Genomic DNA, 19,867 nt, shown 5'->3' on the forward strand with positions numbered 1-19,867 from the left:
GGGGACATCGCCGGAGGCTTTGGCAGAAAGATGTTAATACATCTTGTGGATGTCCCTTCCTGCGTGGCTATAATACATTTACCCATATGCCTCATGTCAGTCACAGAACTCAGGAGCTGGTGCATCCAGCGCTCAGTATCTAGCAGCAGCAGTTTATATGCAGCAGACGGCGTTCCTTCTCATACACGTCCGCCTGCTGAGGAGATCACTGAGAACCACTGAATATTTAATGGAAGTATTGGAGTGGTGCTTTATCTTGTCACCTGTCTGTCTCTGATTGGGGTCTGATGTTACAGGGAGAACGTTAATAAGACACATTGTAATTGCTAAAACTTTTATAGATATATTGTTTCCATCACTTAAACATATAAATTATTAACCCTTTTGACTCCATGTGACCTTAATCTCTTCACCATGCCACCTTCCAGTCTCAGAACTTGATAACAGGACAGCACGATGGTGTAGTGGTTAGCATTACTGCATCACAGCACTGAGGTCATGGGTTCAGCTCCCACCATGGCCCTAACTGTGTGGAGTTTGTATATTCTCCCCGTTCTTGCGTGGGTTTCCTCCGGGTACTCGGGTTTCCTCCCACAATCCAAAAATATACTGGTAGATTAATTGGCTCCCAACAAAATTAACCCTAGCGTGTGCGTGTGTGTGTGTACATGTGATAGGGAATATAGAGTGTAAGCTCCACTGGGGCAGGGACTGATGTGAACGGCCAGATATTCTCTGTAAAGCGCTGCGGAATATGTGTGCGCTATATACATAACTGGTAATAATAATAATACCTGTCCATCCCTTCGTGTAAGGTGATTTATACAGGCCCGGAATAAGAGCCACATGGGCCACGGATTGGAAATGTAAAAGACTGATACTAGGAATGGGAGACTAGGAATGGGAGGAGCTGATCTGGGGGGGATATGGGAACGTGGTGTAACCAGGAGGAAAGCGGGACGCTCGTTACTCCTATATTATAGCGTCTGTGGTCACCGGTCACTGACACAGACACCACTGATAAGAAGGTAATAATGTGTGCTGCACCCTGACGTATGCTGTACAGTTACTCAGCCGCGGCTTGTTCTAGATCAGGCGTCAGTATGATGAGAGCGCTGTCAGGCTCCGAGCTGCGCAGTGTCCTCTGTCTGAGCCTGGAGGCTCTGTGATCCCTGTTCCCAGACATTGTTCCGGAACGCTGGATCGCAGCCCGCCGGATGATGACTGTGCCCCTTCCTCTGACCATGGCTGATGTCCATGCATCAGGCCGTGTCTCTCAGTGGTGCTCGGGAACAGATCAGTCTCTGCAGCCATGTCTATGATCAGTTACCTGTACAGCGCCAGCATATTCTGTTGCTCGCTACCTTTGGGGGAAAGCAATAATAAAGCAAGACGGAGAGGTAAGAGGGCCCTGCTCGCCGGCTGACACTCTATAGCATGTATGGTCAGACACGGCCTGGAGCGGGGAATTGGTGCATTATGGGTATGGTAGCCCATGTAGCAGCCGCCGGGACTTGTACAGAGACGCCTGCCGGAACCCCTGCAGCTGTGCGTGTACATCAGTGCACATTCCAGAAACACTGACCCTAGGGTCACTTTGAATGGGCGGCAGAGACGTGTTTCCTGGGACGGGGTGATACACAACCCCATAAACGGTCTTAACACACCCGCGCTTCTGCCGCCACTCCCCGTTACCGCCCACAGAATGTCCGCTCTCTGTCAGTCACTTGTGAATGAATCATCACTGCGACCGTAATAGCAGCTTAGTGTCCGCGTGTGCGCACTGCGGCAGTGACACAGTGACAGAGCATCACAATAGCGTACAGCAGTGAATGAGGCCCAGAGACACAGAATTGCTCACATTGGAGGATTTGGCCGAGCGATGGCGCCGTATAAGGACGCACCAGGCGGTGGTATCCCGTGTACGGATGCTGACACAGATGTACACAGGGAAGGACTTAGTGGCGTCTGCATAAAATCCCAGACGGGTGACTGGCAATTGGTTCTGACACATGCTGACAGTGTCGTCAGGCGCTCTCGCCATTCCAGAGACTACTTATATAACACATGGTGCCGCGTCCTTCCTGGGAGTCTCATTATGTTACTGGTGTCCCCTCCTCGCTGCGACAGACGCAGGTTGTGCGGGGAGTAGGACCTCAGCAGGTCTGTGTGTGGGGAGGGGCCGGATTCTCCCCGCTGGTCCCTTGTCTCTGCTGCTTGTATAGTACCGGCCTCTGCCGCTGCCTCGCTACATTACTCCTTTCTCACACCCAGCAGGCACCATGGATTACCATCCTCACCCAGGGTGCCCGGGACCCAGGTAGCCCCTGATATTCCTCACATTGCACTGGCCGATCATACAGCGCAGGATACACTGCGGGGTCAGGAGATGACTGGCAATAAAGCAGTTACAGTATATGGAGGATGGTTCTGCAGATCCCTCCCCTGGCCTTACACTACACAGGACGTCAGGCCCGGAGACACCGAGCAGCGGCAGTCAGCGACTGGTAGGGAGTGAGGTGTGTGGGTGCCTCATGTCTCTGCTCTGGTGGCCTGTGTCTGGCGGCATACTGGCTGGAGGGGTGTATATGAGGTACAGGGCCTGGCCAGCTGAGACAGAGAGTCAGGTGGTAGTGTAACTGTTGTGCAAATGCCTCCAGTGCCTCCACCCTCAGTATCATACCTCACTGTCACAGACTGTCACTTCCTGAGTTATTTATATAGCGCGCACACATTCCGCAGCGCGCCACACAGGCCGCGGGCCTGATTCGGCGGTGCACGCAGTGTCTATAGCAGACGCAGTGGAGCCATTTATTGTCACTGCGCATGCGTCGGGCTCGTGCTTGGAATGTGTCGCGATGGTCTGCGACAGTGGTCACAGAGAGGATTTATTCGCAAAGTGATTGACAGGTGTTTGGGCAAGTTAACGGGGACGGCCAGAAAAGCGCAGGATTGTCAGTACCATTTTCTGGGCGTGTCTTAGGTGAGATGCTCAGAGATCGGATGTGCGACTGATGTCTCTGCCTTTGCACATGAGCGGCTGATGTGAGGCGCCGTGAGTGCGCATCTCTGTACACATTTGTTTATTATCTCGCACTGCGAACGCGGTCACAGCACGACCAGTATGTATTTGAAGTGTTGGAGGTAACCGGAGCACCTGGAGGAAACCCATACAAACACGGGAGAACATACAAACTCCCCACCAATAGGACATTGGTGGGAATTGAACTCATGGGCAGTACGGATGGTGCAATGGTTAGCATTACTGCCTCACAGCACTGAGGTCATGGGTTCCATTCCCACCATGGCCCTAACTGTGTGGAGTTTGTATATTCTCCCCGTACTTGCGTGGGTTTCCTCCGGGTACTCCGGTTTCCTCCCACAACCCAAAAATATACAGGTAGGTTACTTGGATCCCAACAAAATTGACCCTAGTGTGAATGTGTATACATGTGATAGGGAATCTAGATTGTAAGCTCCACTGGGGCAGGGACTGATGTGAATGGGCAAATATTCTCTGTACAGCGCTGCGGCATATGTGTGCGCGATATAAATAACTGGTAAATTAAATAAATAATAAAATAATTGAGCCCAGAGCTGTGGGGCAGCAGTGGTATCCATTACGCCACCATGCTGCCTACAACTATGGTTTATTGATGAGCTCAGCTCTTCCCATAGCCTCAGTAGACTCTTGTATGACGACACATGATTTATGACATTTGCCCATCCCTTTCATTGGGGAGTTCTGGTCTGAGATCACTGTAATTCGCTGCCAAATTGTTAGTACTAGTTGCAGTAACTATAGTTATCCACAAGGTGGCAATGTTGCTCTAATCTCTCGTTTTATTTCATGTCCTTAATTGTAGTGTCAGAATCTGGAAATTGGATCCTGGCACGTGAGATTCTGATCTTTTTATTATTATTATTATCCTTTATTTATATGGCGCCACAAGGGTTCTGCAGCGCCCAATTACAGAGTACATAAACAAATAATCAAGCAGGAAAACAGCAACTTACAGTTGACAATATAGGACAAGTACAGGGTATAGAGACATAGCTACATCAGCAGATGACACTGGAATAAGTATCAGGTGGCAGAAGACTGCTGGATGTGGTGCAGTTGAATATTATTAAAGTAAGAAATGGATAAGCACATGAGGGAAGAGGGCCCTGCTCGTGAGAGCTTACATTCTAAAGGGGAGGGGTAGACAGACAGGGGTGACACAGATGGGGTACATAGAGAGCGTGGAACAGAGGGTTAGGATGAAATTTGGCTGGATTTGGTGAAGTGGGTCTTGAGAGCCCGTTTGAAGTTTTGTAGAGAGGTGGAGAGTCTGAGGGGGAGAGGTAGGGAATTCCAAAGAAGTGGTGCAGCACGTGAAAAATCTTGGAGGTAGGAGTGGGAGGAAGTAATCCGTAGGCAGGAGAGTCGGCGTGCATTAGCAGAGCGAAGAGGACGGGTGGGAGTGTAAAGGGAGATAAGGTCAGAGATGTAGATGGGAGAGGAGTGGGTGAGGGATTTGTAAGCAAGTGTGAGAAGCTTGAAATGGATTCTGAAAGGGAAGGGGAGCAAGTGAAGGTAATCTTCCTTGTAACACCAGTGTTATTGTATCGGTACGGTGTGTATGTGTCAGGGTGTGTATGTGTCAGGGTGTGTATGTGTATCAGTACGGTATGTGTCAGGGTATTACTATTGTCCTGGGATCACTCACAGACTTCCTGAGAGACTGTGACACTCATTATGGGACATAGGGGGGGTCATTCCGAGTTGATCGCTTGCAAGCTACTTTTAGCAGCCGTGCAAACGCATTGTCGCCGCCCACAGGGGAGTGTATTTTCGCTTTGCAAGTGTGCGATCGCCTGTGCAGCCGAGTGGGATGAAAAAGTTTTTTGCAGTTTCTGAGTTGCCCAGAACTTACTCAGCCGCTGCGATCACTTCAGCCTGTCTGGTCCTGGAACTGACGTCAGACACCCGCCCTGCAAACACCTGGACACGCCTGCGTTTTTCCAACCACTCCCAGAAAACGGTCAGTTGCCACCCACAAACGCCCTCTTCCTGTCAATCTTCTTGCGATCGGCTGTGTGAATGGATTCTTTGTTAAATCCATCGCCCAGCAACGATCCGCTTTGTACCTGTACGACACATCTGCGCATTGGGGTGCAAACGCATGCGCAGTTCTGATCTGATCACTTCGCTGTGAAAAACAGCAGCAAGCAATCAACTCTGAATGACCCCCATACTGTAGAGACTCCCTGTGACTGCTGCTCCCGTGTCTCCATCCCTTAGTGTTCTTATACAGAGAGCGTTGCTAGGGATTACTATAATAGGAGACGTTATATCCAGTATACAGTCTCCCATTACTCTCCAATGTAGTATTTTAGTACTGCCTGCTGTGTACAGTAATTACCGTTACACGCCAGGTGTGAACGCCAATGTCTGTTCCCGCTGGGTGTGTGCGGCTGAGTATCATTAATCACCGGGTGTGTATGTCAGAGTGTCAGCACACGCTGGGTGGGTACAACAGAGTGTCGGTACATGATGACGAGTGTATATGTCAGAGTGTCGGCACACGCTGGGTGGATATGTCATAGTGTCTGTACATGGCGAGTGTATACGGCAGAGTGTCGGCACACGCTGGGTGGGTACATCAGAGTGTCGGCACACGCTTGTTGGGTACAGCAGAGTGTCGGCATGCGGCGAGTGTGTACGGTTTATAGACTGTCCGATGGACTTTCTGTTAATATCTATGACTGAGTATCTTATACATAGAAGCCACGTTGGGCTGATTGATGTGTGTATGGAGTGTCACAGTGGTAAGGAAGCCGCTGCAGTTCTGTGTAATACAGTTGTAATGCCGCAGGAGGTGTGTGCAGGAGATAGACGCCTCCTATTAGCGGGATCTGCGTGCTGCGCATGAGGACGCAGCCTTGGATCACCATGGTTACAGGCAGTGGCCAGCCGGCGTAAGGTATAGAATCCGGGGACCAGGAAGTCTGCGTCTGATTGTGCGGACCCTGGACACGTCACGCCTTCAAAACTTGAGGGACATAGGTGTCGCCCCCGCTTCACATCCCATACACAACAGCATGTCAGTCATACTGCGGCTGACAGGGGCTGCGAGCGACATCACAAGACCCGCTCTATGCCTGCGCAGACACCCCCCCCCCCCCCCCCCCCCCCCCACCGCCATAACTGAATACAAAGCTTCAGGCTCCATTATACGGACTTCCATCACCTGCTGACACCTGTACCATCACTTTGAGACTACGGGCCTAATTCAGACCTGATCGCAGCAGCAAAATTGTTCTCTAATGGGCAAAACCATGTGCACTGGGCAGATGTAACATGTGCAGAGAGAGTTAGATTTGGGTGGGTTATATTGTTTCTGTGCAGGGTAAATACTGGCTGCTTTATTTTTACACTGCAATTTAGATTGCAGATTGAACTCACCCCACCCAAATCTAACTCTCTCTGCACATGTTACATCTACCCCACCTGCACTGCACATGATTTTGCCTATTAGCTAACAAATGTGCTGCTGCAATCAGGTGTGAATCAGGCCCTATTTCTGAAGGTGAGCTGGTGGTAATGGGACAAATATAGAGGGAAAACACTGTATCCATAGACACATTGCAATCTGCCCAGGCTTTCTGTGTTTCTGCTCTATGTCTCTCCCTGTGCAGTGGGAACGGGGCGTCTGCCTGTGCAGTGGGAACGGGGCGTCTGCCTGTGCAGTGGGAACGGGGCGTCTGTCTGTGCAGTGGGAACGGGGCGTCTGCCTGTACAGTGGGACGGGGCGTCTCTGCCTTTGCAGTGGGACGGGGCGTCTCTCCCTGTGCAGTGGGACGGGGCATCTCTGCCTGTGTAGCGGGACGTGGCGTCTCTGCCTGTGCAGTGGGACGTGGCGTCTCTGCATGTGCAGTGGGTCGGGGCGTCTCTCCCAGTGCAGCGGGACGGGGCGTCTCTCCCAGTGCAGCGGGACGGGGCGCCTCTCCCAGTGCAGCGGGACGGGGCGTCTCTCCCTGTGCAGCGGGACGGGGCGTCTCTGCCTGTGCAGTGGGACGTGGCGTCTCTGCCTGTGCAGTGGGAAGTGGCGTCTCTGCCTGTGCAATGGGACGTGGCGTCTCTGCCTGTGCAGTGGGACGGGGCGTCTCTGCCTGTGCAGTGGGACGGGGCGTCTCTCCCAGTGCAGCGGGACGGGGCGTCTCTGCCTGTGCAGTGGGACGGGGCGCCTCTCCCAGTGCAGCGGGACATGGCGTCTCTCCCTGTGCAGTGGGATGGGGCATCTCTGCCTGTGTAGCAGGTTGGGGCCACTGTACATCTGATTGATGGTGCACATGTTTATGGAGAGCAGTGCTGACACCTTACCTATACTGATCTCACATAGCTCCTCACTGCCCTCTGCAGGTAGTATGTGGAACTGCAGCTTGCGACTCTAAACACCGGCTTTTTTGTCACCGTAGATGACTTCCTGAAGCAGAGCCGCGGGATGATGCTGTTCTACACCCTGAAGAACCCCTCATATCCGGAGTATTCCTACAACACAGAAAGTGGCATCATGTGCTTGGACATTCACAAGGACCACCCGTACCTAGTAGCTGTGGGCTTCTATGATGGCAACGTGGCCATCTACAACCTGAAGTCCAATTCCCATCAACCAAAGGTCATAAGCTCGGCAAAGTCTGGCAAGCACACCGACCCCGTGTGGCAGGTCAGTCTCCCTTCCTTCCCGTATATACAGCTCACGGAGAGTGTACCGGCTGCGGGTGTGTTATTTCCACGCCCTCATTCCCTTCATCTAGTGGCTGAAACAGTCCCCAGTGTAACATGCCCAAGCACTTATGTGCCGCCCCCTCCTCCCCTTAATGGCTGCCTGACACATGACCTAATTCATGGTTGTACGCTATAGCCGATGTTCACGCCAGTGAGCGATTATCAGCAGACTGCGCATGTGCTGCGATCGCACTGCGCATTTGTCAAGGTGCCGCTGCCATCTCGCTCGCAGTGAGGATTTCATGTAGAAGTGATTGACACGGAGTGACCGTTTGAAAGTGGTGATGGGGAGTTTCCGGGGAGTGGTTGGAAAAAAGGCAGGCATATCATGCCCGTTCTCGAGGGGTGCATCTGCCATCAGCTCAAACGTGGCCTCCATGTTCCTCGTTTTAGCCTATAGGCTGCGAATGTGTCCACAATTGCAAATGAATTTGTGGGCGTCTCTTGTCATTCCAGGGCGGCATCCTCACTTGCCCACATCAGCAGCTCCGCAGCCTCGAGAATCGCATTTATATCTGCGTACACACATGAGTTATTTCCACAGTGTCTAGTGTCAGAACGTCACAGCGAGTGGCGTCTCTTTAGTGAGCGCCTGTGGTCTGACAGTCTCTTTGTCTTTTATAACACTTCAGAAGATCCTGCAGATATGTCCTCACACACCTAGCCTCAATACGCCACTGAGCCGCTCTGAGTGGTCTTGCATCTTACTTGTACGGTAATGAGCATTCGGTCAGTCCGCTTTATGAGACTGCAATGATTAATTTGGTATGCATCACTTTCAGTGTGTATACAGAACACAACGGACCTCGGCGTGAATGAAAGCCGCGGCCGCTGCTTCGTAGTGCTTTGTATGCAGATTCAGTCTCAGTCGCACACAGATATACAAGTGTTGTATATAAAATTAATCTGCGCAGTTTCACAAAGTGGTTTTGTAGTATCACATTGCGCAAAAAGGTGCTCGGTGCAAGCCAAGTCGCCAGGGACTTGTTTGGTGCAACAGTGGCCATAGTGTATGAGGACACATCTTTATGTTAGAATATTAGGTACTGTGTAGCAGGGCTGTAATCCCAGCAGTCACCACTAAGTGGCGCTCAAGGAAGAGTATAGTTCTGCTAAAGGCAATGGAAGTATTGCTTGTGCTGTTCAAGCTTTCATCTGTCCTTCTGCAAAATTGAGATACACTATTACAGGAACTTTTGTGGGGTGGGGGGTTCAGTACAGTAAATACGTATTTCTACTATAAATGTAATGAAATGCTGTCTCTCCGATATGCTGGCATGTGCTGTCTGCAGGATGGCGGCCGTTACAGAGCAGATTATTCTGGTTGCAGCGCGGTTTCATCCTCGTTGGATGCCAGCTGATTAGCAATCTCAGTTAATGGGTCTTCTCACTGTTTATAGGTTATAAAGCAGAGCTGTCTGTAAACACACAGAATTCTGTCTGTACAGAGATCACCCAGACCTCGCCTGCTGCTCATATGTATAATATTATTATCAGCCGTCATATAAACCTGTTATGTTGGAGGTTTGTCCCTGCCTTCTCTCTCTCACTACCATTAAGCACAGCAGTATTTGTATTCATGGAGTGTGCTAACCATTTAGGCATACAGGACACTGTTAAAGGTGGGAACACATCACAATATGGTACACACATAAATGTGGGGGGAGACCGCTACATATAGGAGACATAGAGATATGGGACACACATAAATGTGGGGGGAGACAGCTACATATAGGAGACATAGAGATATGGGACACACATAAATGTGAGGGGAGACCGCTACATTTAGGAGACATAGAGATATGGGACACACATAAATGTGGGGGGAGACAGCTACATATAAGGGACATAGAGATATGGGACACACATAAATGTGAGGGGAGACAGCTACATATAGGAGACATAAAAATATGGGACACATAAATGTGGGGGGAGACAGCTACATATAGGAGACATAGAGATATGGGACACACATAAATGTGGGGGGAGACAGCTACATACAGAAGACATAGAGATATGATACACACATACATGTGGGGGAGACAGCTACATATAGGAGACATAGAGATATGGGACACACACAAATGTGGGGGGAGACAGCTACATATAAGGGACATAGAGATATGGGACACACATAAATGTGAGGGGAGACAGCTACATATAAGGGACATAGAGAAATGGTACACACATAAATGTGGGGGGAGACAGCTACATATAGGAGACATAGAGATATGGGACACACATAAATGAGGGGGGAGACAGCTACATATAGGGGACATAGAGATATGGGACACACATAAATGTGGGGGGAGACAGCCACATATAGGAGACATAGAGATATGGGACACACATAAATGTGGGGGGAGATCACTACATATAGGGGACATAGAGATATGGGACACACATAAATGTGGGGGAGACAGCTACATATAAGGGACATAGAGATATGGTATACACATAAATGTGGGGGGAGACCACTACATATAGGGGACATGGAGATATGGGACACACATAAATGTGGGTGGAGACAGCTACATATAGGAGACATAGAGATATGGGACACACATAAATGTGAGGGGAGACAGATACATATAGGAGACATAGAGATATGATACACACATAAATGTGGGGGGAGACAGCTACATATAGGAGACATAGAGATATGGGACACACATAAATGTGAGGGGACACAGCTCCATATAGGGGACATAGAGATATGGGACACATATAAATGTGGGGGGAGACCACTACATATAGGGGACATAGAGATATGGGACAGACATAAATGTGGGGGAGACAGCTACATATAAGGGACATAGAGATATGGGACACACATAAATGTAGGGGGAGACAGCTACATATAGGAGACATAGAGATATGGGACACACATAAATGTGGGGGAGACAGCTACATATAGGAGACATAGAGATATGATACACACATAAATGTGGGGATAGATAGCTACAGATAGGGGACATAGAGATATGATACACACATAAATGTGGGGGGAGACAGCTGCATATAGGGGACATAGAGATATGGGACACAAATAAATGTGGGGGGAGACAGCTACATATAGGAGACATAGAGATATGGGACACACATAAATGTGAGGGGAGACAGCTACATATAGGAGACATAAAAATATGGGACACACATAAATGTGGGGGGAGACAGCTACATATAGGAGACATAGAGATATGGGACACACATAAATGTGGGGGGAGACAGCTACATATAGGAGACATAAAAATATGGTACACACATAAATGTGGGGAGACAGCTACAAATAGGAGACATAAAAATATGGGACACACATAAATGTGGGGGGAGACCGCTACATATAGGAGACATAGAGATATGGGACACACATAAATGTGGGGGGAGACAGCTACATACAGAAGACATAGAGATATGATACACAAATACATGTGGGGGAGACAGCTACATATAGGAGACATAGAGATATGGGACACACATAAATGTGGGGGGAGACAGCTACATATAAGGGACATAGAGATATGGGACACACATAAATGTGGGGGGGGGACAGCTACATATAGGAGACATAGAGATATGGGACACACATAAATGAGGGGGGAGATAGCTACATATAGGGGACATAGAGATATGGGACACACATAAATGTGGGGGGAGACAGCCACATATAGGAGACATAGAGATATGGGACACACAAATGTGGGGGGAGACCACTACATATAGGGGACATAGAGATATGGGACACACATAAATGTGGGGGAGACAGCTACATATAAGGGACATAGAGATATGGGACACACATAAATGTGGGGGGAGACCACTACATATAGGGGACATAGAGATATGGGACACACATAAATGTGGGTGGAGACAGCTACATATAGAAGACATAGAGATATGGGACACACATAAATGTGAGGGGAGACAGCTACATATAGGAGACATAGAGATATGATACACACATAAATGTGGGGGGAGACAGCTACATATAGGAGACATAGAGATATGGGACACACATAAATGTGAGGGGAGACAGCTACATATAGGGGACATAGAGATATGGGACACATATAAATGTGGGGGGAGACAGCCACATATAGGAGACATAGAGATATGGGACACACATAAATGTGGGGGGAGACAGCTACATATAAGGGACATAGAAATATGGGACAAACATAAATGTGGGGGGAGACAGCTACATATAAGGGACATAGAGATATGGGACACACATAAATGTGAGGGGAGACAGCTACATATAGGAGACATAAAAATATGGGACACACATAAATGTGGGGGGAGACAGCTACATATAGGAGACATAGAGATATGGGACACACATAAATGTGGGGGGAGACAGCTACATATAGGAGACATAAAAATATGGTACACACATAAATGTGGGGGAGACAGCTACATATAGGAGACATAAAAATATGGGACACACATAAATGTGGGGGGAGACCGCTACATATAGGAGACATAGAGATATGGGACACACATAAATGTGGGGGGAGACAGCTACATACAGAAGACATAGAGATATGATACACACATACATGTGGGGGAGACAGCTACATATAGGAGACATAGAGATATGGGACACACATAAATGTGGGGGGAGACAGCTACATATAAGGGACATAGAGATATGGGACACACATAAATGTGGGGAGGGGGAGACAGCTACATATAGGAGACATAGAGATATGGGACACACATAAATGAGGGGGGAGATAGCTACATATAGGGGACATAGAGATATGGGACACACATAAATGTGGGGGGAGACAGCCACATATAGGAGACATAGAGATATGGGACACACATAAATGTGGGGGGAGACCACTACATATAGGGGACATAGAGATATGGGACACACATAAATGTGGGGGGAGACCACTACATATAGGGGACATAGAGATATGGGACACACATAAATGTGGGTGGAGACAGCTACATATAGAAGACATAGAGATATGGGACACACATAAATGTGAGGGGAGACAGCTACATATAGGAGACATAGAGATATGATACACACATAAATGTGGGGGGAGACAGCTACATATAGGAGACATAGAGATATGGGACACACATAAATGTGAGGGGAGACAGCTCCATATAGGGGACATAGAGATATGGGACACATATAAATGTGGGGGGAGACAGCCACATATAGGAGACATAGAGATATGGGACACACATTAATGTGGGGGGAGACCACTACATATAGGGGATCTAGAGATATGGGACACACATTAATATAGGGGGAGACAGCTACATATAGGAGACATAGAGATATGGGACACACATAAATGTGGGGGAGACAGCTACATATAGGAGACATAGAGATATGATACACACATAAATGTGGGGGGAGATAGTTACATATAGGGGACATAGAGATATGATACACACATAAATGTGGGGGGAGACAGCTGCATATAGGGGACATAGAGATATGGGACACATAAATGTGGGGGGAGAGAGCTACGTATAAGGGACATAGAAATATTGGACAAACATAAATGTGGAGGGAGACAGCTACATATAAGGGACATAGAGATATGGGACACACGTAAATGTGAGGGGAGACAGCTACATATAAGGGACATAGAAATATGGGACACACATAAATGTGGGGGAAGACAGCTACATATAAGGGACATAGAGATATGGGACACACATAAATGTGAGGGGAGACAGCTACATATAGAGGACATAGAGATATGGTACACACATAAATGTGGGGGGAGACAGCTACATATAGGGGACATAGAGGTATGGGACACACATAAATGTGGGGGAGACAGCTACATATAGGGGACATAGAGATATGGTACACACATAAATGTGGGGGGAGACAGCTACATATAGAGGACATAGATATATGGGACACACATAAATGTGGGGGGAGACAGCTACATATAAGGGACATAGAGATATGGGACACACATAAATGTGAGGGGAGACAGCTACATATAAGGGACATAGAGATATGGGATACACATAAATGTGAGGGGAGACAGCTACATATAGAGGACATAGAGTTAAGGGACACATATAATTGTGGGGGGAGACAGCTACATATAGGGGACATAGAGTTATGGGACACACATAATTGTGGGGGAGACAGCTACATATAAGGGACATATAGATATGGGACACACATAAATGTGGGGGAGACAGCTACATATAGGTGACATAGAGATATGGTACATACATAAATGTGGGGGGAGACAGCTACATATAGGGGACATAGAGATATGGGACACACATAAATGTGGGGGGAAACAGCTACATACAGGAGACAGAGATATGGGACACACATAAATGTGGGGAGAGACAGCTACATATAGGAGACAAAGAGATATGGGACACACATAAATGTGGAGGGAGACAGCTACATATAGTAGACAGAGATATGGGACACATATAAATGTGGGGGTTGACAGCTACATATAGGAGACATAGAGATATGGGACACACATAAATGTGGGGGGAGACAGCTACATATAGGAGACATAGATATACGGGACACACATAAATGTGGGGAGAGACAGCTACATATAAGGGACATAGAGATATGGGACACACATAAATATTGGGGGAGACAGCTACATATAAGAGACATAGAGATATGGGACACATAAGTGTGGGGGAGACAGCTACATATAAGGGATATAGAGATATGGGACACACATAAATGTGGGGGGAGACAGCCACATATAGGAGACATAGAGATATGGGACACACATAAATGTGGGGGGAGACCACTACATATAGGGGACATAGAGATATGGGACACACATAAATGTGGGGGAGACAGCTACATATAAGGGACATAGAGATATGGGACACACATAAATGTAGGGGGAGACAGCTACATATAGGAGACATAGAGATATGGGACACACATAAATGTGGGGGGAGACAGCTACATACAGAAGACATAGAGATATGATACACACATACATGTGTGGGAGACAGCTACATATAGTAGACATAGAGATATGGGACACACATAAATGTGGGGGGAGACAGCTACATATAAGGGACATAGAGATATGGGACACACATAAATGTGGGGGGAGACAGCCACATATAGGAGACATAGAGATATGGGACACACATAAATGAGGGGGAGACAGCTACATATAAGGGACATAGAGATATGGTACACACATAAATGTCGGGGGGGAGACAGCTACATATAGGAGACATAGAGATATGGGACACACATAAATGAGGGGGGAGATAGCTACATATAGGGGACATAGAGATATGGGACACACATAAATGTGGGGGGAGACAGCCACATATAGGAGACATAGAGATATGGGACACACATAAATGTGGGGGGAGACCACTACATATAGGGGACATAGAGATATGGGACACACATAAATGTGGGGGAGACAGCTACATATAAGGGACATAGAGATATGGGACACACATAAATGTGGGGGGAGACCACTACATATAGGGGACATAGAGATATGGGACACACATAAATGTGGGTGGAGACAGCTACATATAGAAGATATAGAGATATGGGACACACATAAATGTGAGGGGAGACAGCTGCATATAGGAGACATAGAGATATGATACACACATAAATGTGGGGGGAGACAGCTACATATAGGAGACATAGAGATATGGGACACACATAAATGTGAGGGGAGACAGCTCCATATAGGGGACATAGAGATATGGGACACATATAAATGTGGGGGGAGACAGCCACATATAGGAGACAAAGAGATATGGGACACACATTAATGTGGGGGGAGACCACTACATATAGGGGATCTAGAGATATGGGACACACATAAATGTAGGGGGAGACAGCTACATATAGGAGACATAGAGATATGGGACACACATAAATGTGGGGGAGACAGCTACATATAGGAGACATAGAGATATGATACACACATAAATGTGGGGGGAGATAGTTACATATAGGGGACATAGAGATATGATACACACATAAATGTGGGGGGAGACAGCTGCATATAGGGGACATAGAGATATGGGACACACATAAATGTGGGGGGAGACAGCTATGTATAAGGGACATAGAAATATTGGACAAACATAAATGTGGGGGGAGACAGCTACATATAAGGGACATAGAGATATGGGACACACGTAAATGTGAGGGGAGACAGCTACATATAAGGGACATAGAAATATGGGACACACATAAATGTGGGGGAGACAGCTACATATAGGGGACATAGAGATATGGTACACACATAAATGTGGGGGGAGACAGCTACATATAAGGGACATTGAAATATGGGACAAACAAAAATGTGGGGGGAGACAGCTACATATAAGGGACATAGAGATATGGGACACACATAAATGTGAGGGGAGACAGCTACATATAAGGGACATAGAGATATGGGATACACATAAATGTGAGGGGAGACAGCTACATATAGAGGACATAGAGTTATGGGACACACATAATTGTGGGGGGAGACAGCTACATATAGGGGACATAGAGTTATGGGACACACATAATTGTGGGTGAGACAGCTACATATAAGGGACATATAGATATGGGACACACATAAATGTGGGGGAGACAGCTACATATAGGTGACATAGAGATATGGTACACACATAAATGTGGGGGGAGACAGCTACATATAGGGGACATATAGATATGGGACACACATAAATGTGGGGGGAGACAGCTGCATACAGGAGACAGAGATATGGGACACACATAAATGTGGGGGGAGACAGCTACATATAGGAGACAAAGAGATATGGGACACACATAAATGTGGAGGGAGACAGCTTCATATAGTAGACAGAGATATGGGACACATATAAATGTGGGGTGAGACAGCTACATATAGGAGACAGAGATATGGGACACACATAAATGTGGGGGGAGACAGCTACATATAGGAGACATAGATATATGGGACACACATAAATGTGGGGAGAGACAGCTACATATAAGGGACATAGATATATGGGACACACATAAATATTGGGGGAGACAGCTACATATAGGAGACATAGAGATATGGGACACATAAGTGTGGGGGAGACAGCTACATATAAGGGATATAGAGATATGGGACACACATACATGTGGGGGAGACAGCTACATATAGGAGACATAGAGATATGGGACACACATACATGTGGGGGAGACAGCTACATATAAGGGACATAGAGATATGGGACACACATAAATGAGGGGGGAGACAGCTAGGACACACATAAATGTGGGGGGAGACAGCTACATATAGGAGACATAGAGATATGGGACACACATAAATGTGGAGGGAGACAGCTACATATAGGGGACATATAGATATGGGACACACATAATTGTATTGGGGACAGCTACATATAGGAGACATAGAGATATGGGACACACATAAATGTGGAGGGAGACCGCTACATATAGGAGACATAGAGATATGGGACACACATACATGTGGGGGAGACAGCTACATATAGAAGACATAGAGATATGGGACACACACTAATGAGGAGGGAGACAGCTACATATAGGAGACATAGAGATATGGGACACACATAAATGTGGAGGGAGACAGCTACATATAGGGGACATATAGATATGGGACACACATAAATGTGGAGGGAGACAGCTACATATAGGGGACATATATATATGGGACACACATAAATGTGGAGGGAGACAGCTGCATATAGGGGACATATAGATATGGGACACACATAAATGTGGGGGAGACAGCTACATAGAGGGGACATAGAGATATGGGACACACATAAATGTGGGGGAGACAGCTACATATAGGAGACATAGAGATATGGGACACACATAAATGAGGGGGGAGACAGCTAAATATGGGACACACATAAATGAGGTGGGAGGCAGCTACATATGGGACACACATAAATGAGGGGGGAGGCAGCTACATATGGGACACACATAAATGAGGGGGGAGGCAGCTACATATGGGACACACATAAATGAGGGGGGAGACAGCTACATATGGGACACATATAAAGCTCTGTTCTCGGCTCTCTGTCCTGATCACGCAACACGTGGTGAATTCTTTCAATACTTTGGCCTCATCTACCACCACCCATATGGGAATGTCCTGCCACGCACATGCTCCCCCACATACAATAGGTTTCCCCCTCCCGGCTGCTGCTTGGACAGTGTCCTGCACTTTGAGAGATAAAGGGAACCTGGAATGAGATTTCATAATTGTGCAGCCTTCGGTCTAAGTGGGTTTTGTTTGATGTGATTAGTATTCAGTATAGAAATGGGAAATCTATTCCCCGGTGTAACGTGTCTGGATTATTGATTGCTGTCACGCTCCCAGTATATTGCATGTCTGGAACATTGCTACTGCTTGTCTGTTTCTGTTGCAAGCTTCATCTTCCAGAACAGGCTCTTTGCCAGCACAGGGCTGGGTGCAGCAAGGTCAGGGCAGGATCTTACCCAGCAATCCTAAACCAGTGTTACAGTGCTACTGCCAGTATATGAGTGTTAGGGTAGGGGGAAGGTGTAAGCTGCCGCTGTGTGAGTGTTAGGGGTAAGGGTAGGGTGTAAGCTGCCGCTGTGTGAGTGTTAGGGGTAAGGGGAGAGTGTAAGCTGCCGCTGTGTGAGTGTTAGGGGTAAGGGGAGGGTGTAAGCTGCCGCTGTGTTAGTGTTAGGGGTAAGGGGAGGGTGTTAGGGGTAAGGGGAGGGTGTAAGCTGCCGCTGTGTGGCTGTTAGGGGTAAGGGGAGGGTGTAAGCTGCCGCTGTGTGAGTGTTAGGGGTAGGGAGAAGGTGTATGCTGCCGCTGTGTGAGTATTAGGGGTAAGGGGAGGGTATAAGCTGCCGCTGTGTGAGTGTTAGGGGTAGGGGGAGGGTGTAAGCTGCCGCTGTGTGAGTGTTAGGGGTAGGGAGAAGGTGTAAGCTGCCGCTGTGTGAGTGTTAGGGGTAAGGGGAGGGTGTAAGCTGCCGCAGTGTGAGTGTTAGGGGTAAGAGGAGGGTGTAAGCTGCCGCTGTGTGAGTGTTAGGGGTAAGGGGAGGGTGTAAGCTGCCGCTGTGTGAGTGTTAGTGGTAAGGAGAGGGTGTAAGCTGCCGCTGTGTGAGTGTTAGGGTTAAGGGGAGGGTGTAAGCTGCCGCTGTGTGAGTGTTAGGGGTAAGGGGAGGGTGTAAGCTGCCGCTGTGTGACTGTTAGGGGTAAGGGGAGGGTGTAAGCTGCCGCTGTGTGAGTGTTAGGGGTAAGGGGAAGGTGGAAGCTGCCGCTGTGTGAGTGTTAGGGGTAAGGGGAGGGTGTAAGCTGCCGCTGTGTGAGTGTTAGGAGTAAGGGTAGGGTGTAAGCTGCCGCTGTGTGAGTGTTAGGGGTAAGGGTAGGGTGTAAGCTGCCGTTGTGTGAGTGTTAGGGGTAGGGGAAGGTGTAAGCTGCCGCTGTGTGACTGTTAGAGGTAAGGGGAGGGTGTAAGCTGCCGCTGTGTGAGTGTTAGGGGTAAGGGGAGGTTGTAAGCTTCCGCTGTGTGAGTGTTAGGGGTAGGGAGAGGGTGTAAGCTGCCACTGTGTAAGTGTTAGGGGTAAGGGGAGGGTGTAAGCTGCCGCTGTGGGAGTGTTAGGGGTAAGGGTAGGGTGTAAGCTGCCGCTGTGTGAGTGTTAGGGGTAAGGGGAGGGTGTAAGCTGCCGCTGTGTGAGTGTTAGGGGTAAGGGTAGGGTGTAAGCTGCCGCTGTGTGAGTGTTAGGGGTAAGGGTAGGGTGTAAGCTGCCGTTGTGTGAGTGTTAGGGGTAGGGGAAGGTGTAAGCTGCCGCTGTGTGACTGTTAGAGGTAAGGGGAGGGTGTAAGCTGCCGCTGTGTGAGTGTTAGGGGTAAGGGGAGGTTGTAAGCTGGCGATGTGTGAGTGTTAGGGGTAGGGAGAGGGTGTAAGCTGCCACTGTGTAAGTGTTAGGGGTAAGGGGAGGGTGTAAGCTGCCGCTGTGGGAGTGTTAGGGGTAAGGGTAGGGTGTAAGCTGCCGCTGTGTGAGTGTTAGGGGTAAGGGGAGGGTGTAAGCTGCCGCTCTGTGAGTGTTAGTGGTAGGGGAAGGGTATCAATATATATTGA

The 19,867-nt window shown here is 48.2% G+C and overlaps 1 protein-coding gene across 3 annotated transcripts in view; it reads left to right on the plus strand.

The window, feature by feature from the left end:
- DNAI1 (dynein axonemal intermediate chain 1) overlaps nt 1-19,867 on the plus strand; it is a 563,096-nt gene that overhangs the window by 259,840 nt on the left and 283,389 nt on the right. For all 3 annotated transcript variants that reach the window (XM_063957492.1, XM_063957493.1, XM_063957494.1), the window contains exon 14: nt 7,465-7,712. In XM_063957492.1, the coding sequence (XP_063813562.1) occupies nt 7,465-7,712 (248 nt within the window). The remainder of the gene's footprint in view (nt 1-7,464; nt 7,713-19,867) is intronic.

The sequence above is a fragment of the Pseudophryne corroboree genome, chromosome 1, assembly GCF_028390025.1.
Source record: "Pseudophryne corroboree isolate aPseCor3 chromosome 1, aPseCor3.hap2, whole genome shotgun sequence".
NCBI lineage: Eukaryota > Metazoa > Chordata > Amphibia > Anura > Myobatrachidae > Pseudophryne > Pseudophryne corroboree.